At 38.7% G+C, this 17,433-nt stretch overlaps 1 protein-coding gene across 1 annotated transcript; it reads right to left on the reverse strand.

The window, feature by feature from the left end:
- Positions 1-9,584: 9,584 nt before the first annotated feature.
- Positions 9,585-14,413, reverse strand: LOC132194114 (zinc finger protein Elbow-like). The gene is made up of 2 exons (XM_059615202.1): positions 14,183-14,413; positions 9,585-11,894 (listed from the first exon to the last, which is right to left on the reverse strand). Exons 1-2 carry the CDS (start codon positions 14,252-14,254, stop codon positions 10,578-10,580), a joined length of 1,389 nt encoding a protein of 462 aa, XP_059471185.1. The 5' UTR covers positions 14,255-14,413; the 3' UTR covers positions 9,585-10,577.
- Between the last annotated feature and the right edge of the window lie 3,020 nt (positions 14,414-17,433).

A 17,433-nucleotide genomic window follows, 5' to 3' on the forward strand; every position in this document is an offset into this window, starting at 1 on the left:
TGCGCAATCAGCAGCCGTCGGCTCGAAAATTTACGACGCCGCGGCCTCGGGCAATAAATTAAACCTGCTCTCTCGCGCCGATCGCGAATTGGCAGGTGACAATTGTGAATAATATGCCTCTCTTCACATGCGGGTTGTGATCGAACGTCGAGACGTGGAAACATGGGTGTGATAATTCCGTTTTTCCTCTCTGCACACTGTATATTTATTATTATTTTTATCGCGCGGGCACATCGACACCTCTCTCAGACTTATATCGAGCAATAAAAATTGACAGCTATAATAGCCGGTCGTCCCAGCTGTGCACGCTTGTGTGCATGTCAAGTTTTCAAGTTCACCTCATGCAAATTAGATGCTGGCCCTCGCGCGTTGTGTGCGGAGAGAGAATAAGATATAAAGTGCATTGTCAGTTGTGTTTGTTGAAAATGAAATATAGTGTGATTTTCCACTTGCATGACCTGGCATGTTCACAAGAATTTTTATTTCGTGCTGCAATACAGAGAGGAAAAGGAATTTGAAATTGCAAAAAGTGTAATAAATATAAAAATGTAAAAGAAATATAAATTGCGGCTGAAAACTTTGAAAATTATGTAGCGTGGATATATTGAAAAATTTGAACCAAAATTGAAAATATTCCAAGGATTCAAAAGTGATCTAGTTATGCGGGTTGCATAAAATGAGCTCATTGCCCAGCTTTCATCCTTAAGATTTCTCACATAATGACATTTAAGAATAGTTTCTATTTATGGTCCCAAGGATGTCCATAAAAAGAGGTTTTTAATCGTCCCTTACGGTGAAATGTTTTAACTGAATTAATTACAGGTTTAATGAGCAATGAGCCTTTTTTGTTAAATTCCACAACAGAAATATAAAATTTTGGTAATCTTTAACTCTTTTATTTTTGTTCTAAAGTGCTGGTACTTCAGGTTCAGGGGAAAAATATCAAAATGTGCATAAAAGTTTAAAAACATTCCGCAGAAATGAGCAAGGAAAAAGCAGAAAAATTGTCCAAAGTATAATAATTTTTCAATTGAAAAATTTTAATTTAATTAAGGAATTATAATATTTACAAATAAGCTATCAAACCCACACTATTTACCCTTAAAATTCAATTTATCTGATAAAAAATAATGCATTTGAAATCAAATGAATTTCGATTCTTTCATCAGTCTCGATAACAATACACAATAAAATTTTCAAACCGATTTTCGCAACTCAAATTTCATGATATAATTATTGTGTCAAGGGGGAGCAAAGCTATCAAGCGGGGTTAGAAAGTGTTGAGAAATGTTCACACACCGTTTACTGCAAGTTCCGCACCAAAACCATCAGTTTGGCCGTCACACCTCTGACAGGGCGGCGCGCGAGGCAGCAAAGAATAAAATAATAATTCGCGGGCTGCACGAAAGCGGCGGCAAGAAGGGGTTATCGCATGCACGAACTGCCGAGTGCAGTAATGAGGGACCGACTTGACAGGGCGATGCTTAATTCCGTCAAAAGAAAACACGCCAAATTACCACATGCCAATGGCGGCTCCGCCCGCTTAATAACACACCACTCACTCGACTTCTTTTTTTTTCTTGTGCACCTCAAAAGAAAAAGAGTTGGAAGAACAGGCAAACAAGAGAATCGCTGACCGAGGCGTCTTCCTTTCTTTTCTTTTCGTTGCGCGCCTAAAGGGTGTGATGAGTTTTATTGTGAAGCGGCACGTCCTTTTGCGCCCTTATCTGCCCTTGCATCAAAGCTGTGCGATCAGCCCTTTTCTCCTTTTTGCACTCCACATCCACCCCCGGCAGCGATAAGGTATCACTTTTCTTAAGCAGTTGTATCTTGTGCGGGCAATTGTGGCCATCACACGACCCTCCACTTTGCAGGCTCAAGACTTTGATTGAAAGCTTTGTGAATCAGCTAAAGGATCGGCGAGGAAAGTGCTCGTCAGACCGTTTTAGAACTACAGCCCACCCTAAAAAAAAATTAGGAGTGTGGGTAGTTAAATTTGTTATAATTTACCTCAAATTGGATAATGCTGCATGACGAACTTTTAAACTATGAAGGTGAATTTATTTTAAGTGTTTATTTAAAAAAAAAATCCAATGAATTAAATTTAACCAATAAATATAAAGGAAATTCAAGTGATCCCAAAATTTGACCTGCCTGTACCTGAATTTTCAATGGAAATAATTAAGTATTTTAATATATAAATTTTAACATTTTTATGTAATAAATAACGTTAAAAAACAGGTTTTTGTCCAATCATCGAGGTAAAAAATTAAGCAGGGAAATCCTTGAATTATATTAAAATTGCTGATGTTTCAACATAAAATTTTTTTATACAAAATCAAGGCGGTCCAATTAAGCAAGGCAAACATTCCCATTAATCTGTGTGGTCCGCAATAAATAAAGTGTACAATATTTTTTTGCCAGCAGCCGTTCCACATCTCGGCCGGAGAGTTAAAGACAGTGGATTTTAATAAGGCCTTTGAATACATAAACAATTAATTAAAGCGTTAGTTTTTGTATATAAATGACATGTCTCTCCGGCGCGCCACACCAGAGATTTATGGCCGCTCTTAAATTCAAACATGTGTGCTCTCACTCGCGCGGCTGCACAAGAAAGTTTCCCCATTAAGTTATTTGGCCAGTGATAATTTATCGACCAAACGAATATATTTGTTATTGATGCCGCTCGACCGGACGGCGAGAGATGCATAAATCAAAGCCACACTGGCTGCCTTAATCATTCCTCGAGGCCGCATAGAATTATATAGACAAATCTGGCACACAAATTATACACAACGAGAGAGATGAAAACCGACTCTATTCAAAACCACAATCACAAATGTGATTTTTCTTTATAAATTTTGTTTCCTCCTCACGGGCTTGGAAAAAAATGCAAATTTGGGTCGCTGCAGCAATAAAAAGCAAATAATATTCGGAATGAAAAATGGTGGTGTAATTTTGCTGTCAGCGGAATTTGGTTTGATGAATCGCGTTTATTCAAATTAAATTTTTCTCCTGTCCGTCGGAATGGTTTTTGTCTTGGGGCCACTCTGCTCTGCTGTGCAAGAGACCGTGTACAATTATTTTAATGATAACTCATTGCCACGATGTGCGCGCGAGAGGTGTGTTATTATGAGCGTCTTATTTTCACTCTTGATGTCTTATAAACACAGCAATCATCATTCGCGCATTCGTGTTTATAATCTCTACACAGCCGAGCGCAAACCCGTCATTTCTTGCTTGGAATGAATTTGAAATGCGCCGCGATGACGAGACGATGATGGGTGGAGCGGTAATTTGAATAATTAGACACACTCGGACACAAATCCTAATTTGAATAAATAAATTGTAACGCATAAACATGCTTAATTGTGTATGATATGTACAAAAATAATAAATAAAAATATTGCGCTAAAAATTATTTTTTTATCATTAACAAAATAAGATTATATACAAAAAATTATTATTATATTACAATTTTTATGATTATTAATACTATTTTTGTATTTTTGTCAAATTATTTTTTTAAAAAAGCTTATTGAAGTATGTATGTTAGAAAAAAAATTTAATTGTAAGATTAAAAATGTATATTGTTCAACACATGCGTAATTGTGAAATTAAATCTATCATTATTAACTGAAGGCTTCAAGCGTTGATCCACGTTTTTTATAAGCATATAAATAAAAAAAATTAAAATTTTTTAAATTGATATAGGAAAACGGGCTTTGCATACTCGTTGGACAACGGGCTGTGCAGCTGTGTATTTTTCAATAAAAAAAATAATTATATAATAAAACACTTCTCAATTATGAACCTCATTATTCATACGATTTAAATTGTTTAATTTTTATTTTATTTAAAGAAAGTCCCAATTTAAGTAATGTGAATGGAAAATAAATACAAATAATAAAGTTTGATCCTGATGAATAAGCTTAAAGAGTAATAATTGGTTTGATCGACTGAATACTTTCACACTGCTCCATTATTGTAATGAAATTATTTTAAAAGAAAAAAACAATTGTGAAAAAAAATCATCTTCAAAGTTTCTCTGCTATTCCGAGCCACTTTTAGTTTGGCATACGATTTCCGATAATTTATTCGTCACGCTGCATTCAGGACCGCATATAATATACAGTATATAGTTTTTGCATAGCCTTTCTTTCAGCAGCAGCAGAGAGAGGCAAGGTAACAAGTTTCATTGCGGACCGCGCCAGATGAATTATTGCCCCATCCATTATGCATGTACATCGGTGGAGGAGAGAGAGAGAGAGAAAGAGCACCTGGGTGGAAAATAAGGCTCGCGGGTTCGGCGTTTTTCACAATTTATTGCACTTCAAAATTAAACAATATCCAACAATATTTTAACACGCGCGCATATCTCCTCGAATAAATCACCGCCAATAACGTAAAAAGTGTGTGTAGGTTATTTATCGTGCGGCGACGGTGAAAAATTGCCTCGGAATTTATCTTTCCGCCGAGGAATACAAAAAAATAAAATTGCATCCGCGCGCGAAGAGGAAGGGAGAGATCAATTTCTGGAATAGCTGATGTTTTTTAAGAGAAATTGTAAATTCATTTTCTAAACTATTTTCAGTGAAAATCGATCAAATATAAATTTATAATGGAAAATATAAGATTTTGATCAAAACTGATAGGGCCATTTATTCAGCAGTGGACAGTCATTTCATTCATTAAATTAATTTAGCTTTGCGATGAGAGAAGAAATATAAACATTTTAAAACGTTTACAATCTATATTTAATTTTCCTCTTTAAGTTGAATTGTAAAATTAATACAAATAAAAACTTCATTTCTTTGCTGCGTAGACTTAAAATAATTCCACCAGGGATAACCTACTTTGAGATATTTTTAATTTTTGCGATATTTAATTATATGCTCACCACTTTTGGATTTTTTATTGTGAAATTTTTTCATTTTTCCTGTGAAATTTATTGAGCGAAAAGCTGCAATTTTGGGCAGAAAAACGGGCGATTGTGTGCGTCTAATGACTGGGTGTTTTGGTATATTTTGACAGGCGAGTGCCTTGTTATTAGTGGGCAAATAAATCAACACCTCAATTATAATAATGGACGCGCTGCACTGAGAGAGAGATTTAAATAATATCTCCTTTCTGCTTTAATATTACCGGGCATAAATTAGAGTGAGAAAGCAGGCAGGGGACGTGGGCAGTCTATATAGCCGCTCTCTTGTCCTGCCTGCTGCTTTGCTATCTATGCAACACATCAATGAAATTTATGGACTATTCAAGGGCCAATAAATCAGAATTGTAATCTGGAAAAGAGTTGCTCGCCCATCGTGATCTATATTAGCACAGCGGTGGGGAAATTTTATTTTTTTGTCGATCGCACAAAGCGATGCCCCTGCCGCCGCCGGATGAATTATGCATCTCTTAAATAATCACACACTCGCGCATAAATCATGCGAGCACGTCAGGACTATTTATGTGGAGTCCTCTATGTGTGTGTGTATGTTTATTGTAGCAGGCGATGTGTGATGTGCGCGCGGAGACTGACCAGATCGAGGCGGCCCACTTTTGATATCAGATCCATAAATTACGGCCGAGATATTAATTATGAGAACAGGGCTAACGCAACTTCAAAGCAGCCAGGAAAATCAAAAGGATCGTTTGGGGCCTCATGCTTCGGCTTGCGGACAGTCCCCATTAATCATTTCAAATTCTTGTATTAAGTAGTGCCAGGCGAAAATCAAATTTCTTAACAATCGATCAAACATTGTGAATTTTTATTCCGCATAGTCCATCAATCATTTTATTAAGAAATAATTATTACATCAAAATTCAGAAATATCCAAGCTAGGTGTTTGTTGGAGAGTATTTTTTAAATAAAGAAGAAATGAAATAAAAGAAATATTTTCAAATTATCTTACGATTAGTGACTTGTGAATTGTGAACCGCAAGAAAATCTACATGCTAAAGGAAAATTTTATCTTCATTGGTGAAAAAAATTGAAAATTTTAACGTAACCTAAAGTTAGTTTGGTCAAAGGATGTGTTACTGTGAATGTTCAGTTTCTCTAAGCGATAAACTAAATTGTGTTTAAAAAAATAGTTATTTTAATTTTTTATCCGTTGAAAATAAATTAAGTAATTTAAATCAAATCAAGATTAAAATCCAAAATTATCGGAAGTTTTTATTTTACTTCAAATATTTAACTCCTAGAATTTTTCCTTCAGATTTACCATATTTACTTTGAGAAATTTTACAAAAATTTAACTTTCACTATTTATATTTGTATGGCAAGCTCAAATTAAATTTTTGAAACATTGAAGCTTTGTTTTGTAATTTTTTATGGTGATTTGAATGTTTTTTTAGTAAACATTAAACTAGTAAATAATTTTTCTCTCATCTTTGAAAAGCTAATAAAATTTAAAACAAAGTTAGTAATAGATAACTTACACTATCAATTAAAAAAAATGCTTGCAAAAATAACTTTTTTAGAATTTATTAAAAAATCGACTTGATTTGGGATATAAAACTAAAAATTCCTTTGCAAAAGTATCCAAAGGCTTTTTTCACCAGTCTAATCATAGTGGCAGAATTTGAATCTGATTTCTTTTTATGTAGTATCAATAAATATAAAAACGTCAATTTGCTGATTTATTATTATCAAGAGCGATCAGCCGAAAAAAAAATCCATTGGCCCCCCCTTTGCACGCACTTGGCAGTCTTCACGCGCGGGCGTCCGACGTGGAACCGCTTATGCGAACGAGCAGCACCTAAATTTCATCGGCGCGCGAATTGCAGCGAATTTATGGCCCCATATATCTCTGGCCCTTTTTAATCCATTTATTATATCCGTGCGCGAATTTCATCGGCGTCTGTGCGAGGGGAAGTAAATCAAACGAGCGAGGCAAACATTCAAATTCTTCTCCAAAAGAATAATATATAAAAAAAAAATGTAGGAAAATCGGCGGCGACGGGTTTTGGCCTCGGCTGGCTTTGGTAGTTGTTGCTGTCATGCAGGGCCACTAATTTCTTCCATAAATCTCGGCGGCAGCCAAAACTCGGGGCGTCTGGTGGCCAGCGACCTCGCAAGGGCGGTGCCGTTCGCTGCTCGGCCGCCGTAATAACCGGCCGGGCCGCACTAAATCACTCGCGCGCGGTGCGCCGCGATTACAAAAGCAAAGCGCGCACTCTCTCGGCAGGGGCAGACCCCCGTGCGCGGTTCAAAAGGTGAAATATTGCGCGGTGCAGCCAACGACACAATTAAATGAGCCTCATTTGCATATCAAAACCCACGCCACGCATACACCCGGAGAGCGCCGGCCAGATTGATGTGCCAAACTCGCCGCTCTTTTTCACACCCTTTGACGCCTTTTCAATAGTGACGAGAGCGGTTACTAATTTTTATTATCAACTCGTATAGGAGGCATTTTTTTAGTAAAACTCAAATTTTTGTTTTACAAAATAATAATAAAAAAATTACCAATTCGGCTTTTATCGCCAATTTCACCAAAATATCGCCTATTTTTCCCGAGTGCAGTTCAAAATATTAATTCCTCCTTCTTAAAATGGAAAATGTATCTAGAGAGTATTTAAATCTTCAAGAAATAAAATTAATTTTCAATTGGAATATAAACTTGTAGGTTATTGATTTGCCTGCGCTGGAGTTCATGGAGGAGAAATTAGTCTCTGGGCGTCAGGGCGTGCTCTTTTTGACAGGCGGAATTATCAATTAAATGAATTGGATTCCATCTCGTTGGTTTGCCTGCCGCGTCTCCTTCTTTCATTCTTTCTCTGCTCTCTTTCTTATTTTCCATTCGTTCCCTTTTCTGCTGCGCAAGGCGCTGTCAAGAAAAGAAGTCGTCCGTGTTGCGTCGGCTGTCAGCGGGACGGATTTTTAATCAATTTATGTGAACATATCTGATGGCGTAATTAAAATGTTGTCACCCTGCCTCTTCTCGGCGCGTCTCCCCATTTTCGGCTTCCTTCCTCTCTCGACAAAGAGCCCTCTCTCTTCGCTTTTTTCTCGTTTTTAATTTAATCATTATTTTCTCTCCTACGCATCCCCGGCGCAGTATTTGTTGTCATTTTTCAGGCGCCGTCTCCGCGCTCACTTGCAGCTGTCTTCGAGACGAACGAGAACGACGGCTCAATTTCTTTTGATAAGATTGAAGAGGAAATTTCAAGATGGAAGTATAGTCAAATGCTTTGTGTTTGCAAATAACAGCACGGGATATTACTTGACACTTGATAAAAAAAAATTGATTTCTTTTCAATAATTCTTTTTAATATTGATTTTCAAATTTTTATGGTCTTTCATTTCAACCTCATTATGGAGACTTTGCTAGTAAATAACAAAAGATTAAAAATTAAAATATATACTTTAAAAAAATTACAAAAATTGTGTATATATATCATAAATAAATTATAAAATAACACATTTATTAATTTTTTTTATATAATAAATATAACTAATATAATTTACATTTATGAAAATATTTTAATAATTTTATCAAACTATTAAGTATCTTTTTAAAGAAATGCAATAGAAAAATTAATAATTTTATTTGTTATTATATAAATAACTTCATCATGAATATTTTGCCATTTTAAAGCGATCACTTTCACTTATTCAACTTAATCAAACAAGAAAACTATATAATTCTGAAGCCTAAATCTAGTTAACAAAATTCAAATAGAAATAATAATCAATGTGCTGTTTTACTCGCAAGAAGAGGCATTGCTGCATAGTCAGTCTGTTTGCCTCTAAACACAATGTAATGAGCACCGTGTCATTGAATAAATCTGTATGGCGTGGATTTTGGTACTCTGGCCTCGGATGACCCTAATTTCGGTGCCGACAAAAACGCAGGCGAGTCGCCGGGGTCACAAGAGCGATGGGTGACAGGCCATAAAGCGAGCGAGTTGGGCCTAATGATCGCGCACCGCCTTTGAAAATTATCGAATTGCACACAATGTTGCGAGCAATAAAATTTAATCACCGTCCGTCTGCAGGGATAACCAATTAATAAATAAAATTCAATCGAAATTAATTGCGGCCGCGTGCATAATTACGTATAAACCAATACGCCGTTATTAATTGATAATAATTGGACACGAGGTTTCGCCAGAACGATTCATATTTTTTTTTGTTATTATTCTTCCGGATGAAAATTTAGTTTCAGGCGGTTTCGCTCTTTCATTTTTCGCCGGTGGAAATGATTGTTATTACGTGTGGATATGGCGATTATTTTTTTGCTTCTACACATGATTTGCCAACTAGCTTATGCGGCACAGCAACGCCTAAATTATAGCCTTGTGTGCCCACTTAAGCCACAAAATTATCTCCGAGAGAGAGAGACTTGACGTTATTATGATGTATGCAATAAAGGGTCTAATCATATAGAGGAAGGTTAGCCGCGCCGACCCGCATTATGTACTTCCACGCATGATATAATTACGAGTGATTATGAGTAATTTATTCCAACATTGTTAGATCTCTCGCAGAACTTTTAACACTCAGCGCCGTAATAATAGGCTCTTGAGTTGTTTGACTAAATATAGAGAGTGGTAGGTTTTTTTTATGCAGGAAAACAGCAGCGTTTGATTTTTAAGTCCACCAACTTTTTATTTTTACGAAGCTTATTTTGTGTTTCGTCAATAGGAACAACAAATCAACATCAAAAATTGAAACAGAGAAATTGGGACAGAAATTTGAATTCGGAGAAAAACACGAAAATGAACCTAAAACTGTATTTTAATTTAATAATATATTTTCCAACATTTTATTTTAATTATCATGTCAATATTTCATATAAGATCGGAACACTGTGAGACACATTTTATTTTTCTTTTGAGATGGATGGAAATTGTAAAAATAAGGAATTATAATGAAAAAATCGCAGCTTTGGTTCTTGACAACTGTTATATTAAATTAATAATCCTGTACATCACATGTACAAAAATTCTTCTTGACGATTATTATTTACATATCAGCGAGAACGTGTCAGCTCAGAGGGCAGCCAGACGAGGCAAGATAAAAACGGGAAAATGCGACACTGAGACGAATTTTGAAACACAGATGAGACTTGGAACACGCAGAGACTGTGAAGGAAATCACACTTGATTGGCCGACTGCCCTCGGCTGCTGGATTCTGATAATAAATATTGTGTGGCACTTAATTTGTTGAAAATATATATCATTTTTTTTCTTCTTTTTCCCGCTTCATGTGACCCTACAGAGATTATCGGGCGAGAGAAACATAATATGTATGACAATTGCTGAATTACAGACGATCAGTCTCTTAATCAGGGCGCAACAACGTACGAGTCCAGTACCCTGACATGATATGAAAATCACACTCACAACATGATATAATAATTTAAACTCAATCACTGCATCGCGCAACTAGAACAAGTTCCAGTTTCCAAGTACGTGTGTAACTAAAAAAAGCCAAATAACAAAAAATCCACATTTTTTTCCGTTTCTCTCTGTCAAAAGATAAAAATCACATTAGCTGCCGAACGAAAAAAGAACAATTCCTTGGAAACCAGAATCAGTCATCACAATCAGCACTGTTCACGCGATGAGCGAATTAAGGATGCATTCCGGAGGCGGCGCGCCCGTACAAGGAGTAGGGCGAAAAGTAGGGTGGCATCCCTGGGTGAGGGTGAAGCTGGAACGCGGCGGCTGACAGGGAGTGGGGAAGCGGCGGTTTCGAGTAAGGGTGGTACCTGGCGGCGGCCAGCGGGCTGAGCGGGGGGGTGGGGTAGGTGCGGTGCAGGGCAGCCATGGCGGCGGCATGACTAGCGAGGAGCGGGTGGGTGGGCATCGAGGCACCCAGAGAGTCCGTCAGGTTGGTGTGCGACCTGAGGTGCTGCAGCAACTCGTCGCTCGACGTGAACCTTTTGCCGCAGTAGTTGTCCCCGGCGATCCAGTTGCACACGTACGGCATGTGCGCCGTCAGGGGCGAAGCGTACGGAGACCCCAGACCTGGAATCAGGTGGGGCAGGGCCAGGGCGGCGGCCGCTCCCAGGGCCGAAGGGCTGCTGGCGCCCTTTTGGTGATCACAGGTGACGCAACCACTCGGACAGCTGCCGGCCGTCGAGGCCGTTGAAGTGGGCGTGGTGGCCGTCTGCGCCGAGGAGGGCGTGGCGCCGCCCTTCAGAAGGTGCGAGCTCAGGGTGCACCCTGTGCAGTAAGGGTCGCGACACACCGGCACCAGGGACTCGGCACCTCCAGGAGTCTTCATCCTGGAGTAGCTCAGGTAGGGGTTGAGCCCGGGATGGGTTTTACCGAACATGAGGCTGCTCAGGGCCAGGTCCGGGAGGTGGGGGTAGCCGAGGAAGCCTGGGGGAAGAGAAGCGGCCGCCGCTGCAGCCGCAAGGGCGGCGGCACTGCTGCTGCTTGGACTCGGTTTGAAGGAGGAGGGCGTCGAGTCCTTGGACTCGCCGGTGATGAGACTCGAGAAGGCCGCGGCCTTGCTGCTGACCGGACTGTGCCTCTCCCTCTCCTTACCCTCCGAAGGTGTTTTCCTGGAGTGAGGGGAGGTGGTTGGAGAGCGCGTGGTGGTGGGGCCGTTGGCCGACGCTACAATTGTGTTGTTGTTATTGTTGGGGGTGACACTCTTGGAGGACTGGGGCGTCTTGGAGCGACCTGAGGAGGAACGGCCGCTGACGTCAATGTCTTTGGTCGTCTCGTAGGGTTTGAAACTGGCCACGGATTTTGTGACTGACGGCGTGCTATTGCTGCTGCTGTCGTTGGTGGCGGGGGAAACCTTGTCCCGGGAGCTTTCGGACTTCTTGTGGCTTTTGTCCAAGGGCGGGAGAAGTGGTTTCGAGTTCGGGCAGTCGGCGCCGATCTGGCTGCACGTCTGCGCCAACAGGGCGAGAGGGCTCTTTTTCGCATCCAGCTGAAACAAAAATCAAAATTCAAATTGAGTTTCATAAGCAGATTTGAGAGAGTAAAATTAAATCCCCGTCCGGGCTAATTTGAGAGGGCTGTCAGAAACTAGCGCCGTCATGTTCAATGGCCAGACAGACATCAACCCCATCCTTACTCAACGCGCGCACCCCCCTCGTTGTTATTATTCCAAATGTATGGGGCGGCTTTGTACAAATATACACGCATATCTGCCTGTCACGCTAACTACTCGCAAGTATATTTCATCGGCCCGCAGAATTATTTTCGTAAACTGTCACGACGGTTCGCTTTGATGTGAAAAAGTGCTGATGGAAATTGACAGATGGAAGAAGGGATGCAACGCACAGTAATAAATCTTTACGCGGGATGACGTGCTCATTAGTGCGGAAAAGGAATGAGAAGGCAAATTTGCATGATCGACGAGGATTAAAATTGCATGCATTATCAATGTTACTTTATATTTAATCTGTTTAGGCTGCACCTCGAACACTCCCAAATATGGGGAATTTTAACCAGTTTGGGCCACGATTTGAACGGTTCAAAATGAGCATAAAAATATAATAAGCCAAATAAAAATAATAAAAAACAGTGTTCACATTTGCGAAAAAGACAGCTGAACTGTAATTACAACATATTAAAACAAAATACGAAGAACAGCAACTTTGATTATTACTTCATGATTTGATTTTTGTTTAGCAGAAAAATTCTCAATATTTTCATCAAAATCACAATTGAAACAGTAATTTTCGAATTGAACTAAAAGCAGAAATTTTTTTAAATATGAGAATTCCATTAATATTCGATGAAAAAAAAATATTTATTTGCATTTGCAATATTTTATTCAAGGAATGAAGAGTCACTGCCCCTTGTTTATGTAAAATGCTACCAGTTGAGCACGTGTACCCTGCTGGTTGCCTAATTTCCTCCTCGGCAGGGTGCAGCGGGGCGAGCGACGTTCATTCACGGCGGGCGCTCTCTCGCTCGCTTGCTCTCTGCGGTATTTATTTGTATGGCAACCTTGCGGCTTTACAACGTGTGTGCTGCTCTTTCGCGGCGTGTAACAAAGGGACGTGTCTATTATTGCAGAGCGACGCCACCTTGCCCACACAGCACAATAAAACCGAATTTCGTGGAAAAGCACAAAAAATGCCGCGTGGGCAATAAAGCAGAGCGCGCTTTTCCACTTTTTTTTCTATCAGCTCAGAAATCACGACCGCATCCAATATTTAACTAAGACATAAATCTGGCGGGCTAATTGCAAGACATCGAGGTCAATGGTGCCAGGGAGGAAAACTACTCGACGAGCCCTAAGGGTGGTTATTTTCTCTTCAGCGCGGCGTTAATAAGTGACGTTGGCCGGCGCTATTCGGACGTTAATCACTCGACACGCGAGAAAAACATAACTCTTGTTAAAATTTATCGCCGGCAGTCACGAATTCGGAATGGCAGGTTCACGCAGATAATAATAATATGCACCCGAGAGCCAAATTGTTTTTTTACACAAGAGAGCGCAAAACTCTTTCTGTGATACACAAACACACTTTCCGCACCTCTTAATGGAAATCTCGCATTGAAAGAAAGAGCAGACTGCGGGGATGTATAATGGCTGGTGGTAATAAATTTTCAACTTTATTACGCCGCTCGGAGCGAACGAGAGCTGCTCTCCAGCCGGTGCTTCAATATGGAGCCACATATTTCATTCTATGACAGGCTGATGGAGTAAGATTTATATTTCCAAAGTGCTACTCAAAAAAATCGTCTGCTCAATCATCCATCACTCGATATTCTTGTCGTAATTTCAAATTTCGAATGTTTTTCAAATTTGACATATGAAATTGGTACTAACGGAAGTTAACAAGAGGATGGTGCAGGTTTTGTCATTGAGCACTTCCCGAAAATTTATTACACAGCACTAGTTGTTGGAACGCAATTTATTGATGTTTCTGATTAACTTTTCCCATTTAAAATTGTTCTAAAACAGTAAATAATATCCATACTTTTTCTTAAAACGAAATTCTATTATGGAAAATTATTATAAAATAGCAATAATTCTGGCCCTTAAGACGCTTCAGACATCAAATGCAAAAGGCTAGAATTAATTGAAGACATTTTTTTTTCAAGTTTTCTAAAAAATAAAAAATAAATTAACAAAACTTTAAATGAATTAATTCAATCGACCTAATCCCTTGACAGCTCTCAAACTTCCGTTGCCCCGAACTGAGATAAGTTGAATAAATTTTTATTGTTTTTGTTTTCTGAATTTGACTACGAACTCACCGTGGTAGGTAAAGGGGTGAGGTACTCCGGCCTCAAGTACTGGTTCGAGGCGTTGTTGCTTGACGTCAACATGTTGGCGTTGTCAATCGAGCACACAATTTGAATCCATTGATCACAAAACGATTGTTTCTCAGCACTGTGTTGCGACGCACGTCGGCTTCAGCGAGGTGCGGCACGGAACTGCAGATGCGTTCGGGATGAGACTGCTCGCTTGACTGGCGGCTCGCTCGGTCGAGGCTGCGGACGAGCGACAGCGCCGCGGCCGAGCGACGGCGGCGCGAGCGCCCCCTCGCGCCCCTCGCGCCAGCCACTCCAACCACCGCGCGCCGCCACCGCACCACCCGCCCGGAAAATCTTTTTGATGTTCTGCTTCAATGCGAATAATTACTTTTCATCGACCAGACGCCTTTGCGCCTCGGGACCTGATTTTCGGCTCCACTGCCAACTGAAATAATGAAGATGAAAAGTCTTTTTTTTCGAGGCCGTTTGCTTTTTATTTATAACTTTTTACGAAGATTAAAAGTCATTTTCAGATAATTTACCGTATTATTTTAAATCAGCTGACTTTGGTGTAAATGGTACTATTTCATAAATAAGATAAAAAAAATATAGATACGCAAAAAATTAACAAAATCATTGAAAGTTTTACGCATCTTTATTAGTTTTGTATTCTTATAAACCATTTTATAAATATTTTATTGTAACGTGAATGTGGAAAACACAATGTCAAATTTCGATTTCAACGCATCCTCTATGTTTGCATAGGAAATGAGTTCGCTCTCTCCTTTTTTCCGCGAATTCGGCACCCACTCTGATGTCCATGTTTTGATTCCCGTTTCCACGTTTGTTATTATATTGCCAATCAAAAATCCATGCTCCAATAAGGGCGCCAGCTGTGCATTTTAAACTGGAATTTTCCGCCATACATCAAAATCAAAACACATCGTCCATCATCGGCATAAATCATCGGTCCTGGTAAATATTGCGGACATTAGGAATTTACATAGTGCAGCGCACTTTCCCCGACCGTCGGTTTTTTCCGCGCTCGTTTCGCGCAGCTTTGCAGTTGACATTTTCCACGAAACGCGGAGGAAATAATTATATTGTCATTAAATATTAACGTCGAGCGCCGTCAGTTCTGTGCTCGTTTACGGCAGTAAAATTTAATTGCGCAACGCATTCAGGTGCTGAATGTGTCAAACTGAGTGGGCTGCGTATTTAAATTCGCCGCATTATACAAACCATATAATGTGTTGCCAACGTCACGAATGCGTCACTCCATATTTAATGGTGTTTGCAATTGACATGATAATTAGAAAAGCCGTGTACAAAGTAAAGCTTTTCAATACTCGTGCATTACTTATTTACCTCTGTCATTAATGTGACTGCCATATGCATGCAACTCTATGACATTATTTTTGCAAAACTATTCAATTTCTCATTGTCAGTGGAGAGGAAAACACTGAAATTCCAAGTAATTTTATGATTTTAAATTTTAAAATTTCTTTCTATGTTAATTAACTTTGAATTCTAAAGGCAGTTTTAAAGCTTTTTAGAATCTTAAATTTTATTTCAAATATTTTATTTTTCCAGTTGAACCAAATATTATTGACCAGATCGTTTTCCAAAACCTATTCAAGCATTTGTCCCATGAATTCCATGTTTTCATATTTGAGTGAAAAAAAATCATACTTGTCAAAAAAATTTAACTGTCCTAGAACATTTCTGTATATTGTATCAGAAATGAGTTGCGTGTTAATTATAAATTTTTTTCTTTACCTTTTGGCATTTCAAGTATGCGTCGGGGCGTTTTCATCCATTTTGCTTCTTATAGCGGCTTAAGTATCAAGAAGGCTCTTTCAATTTATTACTTATTCACTTACTGTAAAAACGCAAATACCTTTAATATAATTATATTCCTCTCTTAGAAATAATTTAATCACAAATTTTGTCTTAACTGAAAAAAACTTATTTTATAAAAAAAAAAAATCAAATTCAGTATTCAAAATTTTGGAATATATTGAAAAATTATTTGTCAAAAATTGGTAATAATATAATTTTATAATATTATCAAAATAAAATATAGTCTAATTCTAATAAACACAAATATTTTGCTGATTTTTAAATTAAATAATTTTAATTTTCTTAAAAAAATACTATTTTCATTTCTATAAATTAAAGTTAATTTTCCATCATAATTTTGTTCAGAGTTCCTTAAAAACAGACGCGCAGTTCGCCTACTTGCCAAACGTAGGTGGTCGGTGACATAAAGTTTTGAATTTAACATGCGCATCAGATCGAAACGAAATTTCAGGGCTGCGTGCTAAAATAATAATTTGCCTAGCTTCAGCACCACACGTTGAAATTTACGGCTGAATAATGAGACTTTATGTGCCCCACGCCGATTTTTATTGCAGCTGGGAGCCGTGGCCGCGATGCAAAACATTAGCAAACTGTGTTATGACTTTTATGTGTAGCTCTCTCGAAATTTATGCCATTACTTTAATTATATATGGCGCTGGTGTGCGTCTTTGGGCTCAGCATGAGTGCTGCCATATAATAAAACAATAACAATATGCTGCCGCTCGTAAATTATCCGCCGGCTTTGTTATTACCTCTGTACGTCTCTCGCCCAAGAGAGAGAGAAAATATGTGAATAAATTGCGGGCAAAAAAACTCGAGAGTAAATATAATAGGAGAGTTGCTTGTGCTAATTTATTGGCCCCGAGCCGAGAAATCAAACTCGTAAATTACACTGCCCGAAATTTGAATTCTTCTCATTTGAAAAGTGGAAAGTCATTAGGGAGAGAGAGAGGAAGAAAATATAAAGCTCGGGGATAATGTTGTTTTAAGAGAGGAACATAAATTACGGCGCGCGGCACCAAGAAAAGTGGGGACGTCTGCGCGAACAAAATTAATCATAATTAAGTGTTAAGACATAAATTCTGAACGCAAAAAAGAATCATTCTTTCTGCTAAAAAGATGTCTGCGAGGAAAAAGTTGGGGTAAAAAATTGCTCTTCAGACGATAGTAAATTAAAAGTGCGGGCAGTTTGCTGAGCCATCGGTTAAACTTGAGAGCAGTTTGCCGCCGGAAAATGAATGTTTCCATCTGCAGAGGCAAGGGAAGAAGGAAAACTTGTGAAAATTTATTGCTGCAAATGAAAAGTGTGTAAAAATTACAAATTTGTTTATAATTAAAAAAAAATCTTTCAAAATATGCTTCCATAATTAACTTGTCATAATATAAAA

This window comes from Neocloeon triangulifer, unplaced genomic scaffold (genome assembly GCF_031216515.1).
Source record: "Neocloeon triangulifer isolate White Clay Creek 2 clone unplaced genomic scaffold, ASM3121651v1 ptg000006l, whole genome shotgun sequence".
NCBI lineage: Eukaryota > Metazoa > Arthropoda > Insecta > Ephemeroptera > Baetidae > Neocloeon > Neocloeon triangulifer.

Coding starts and splice junctions, on each gene's coding strand:
- LOC132194114 (XM_059615202.1), bottom strand. CDS start 14,254: ATGTTGACGTCAAGCAACAACGCCTCGAACCAGTACTTGAGGCCGGAG. Junction 11,895..14,182: donor TCACCCCTTTACCTACCACG/GTGAGTTCGTAG, acceptor TTTTTGTTTCAG/CTGGATGCGAAAAAGAGCCC.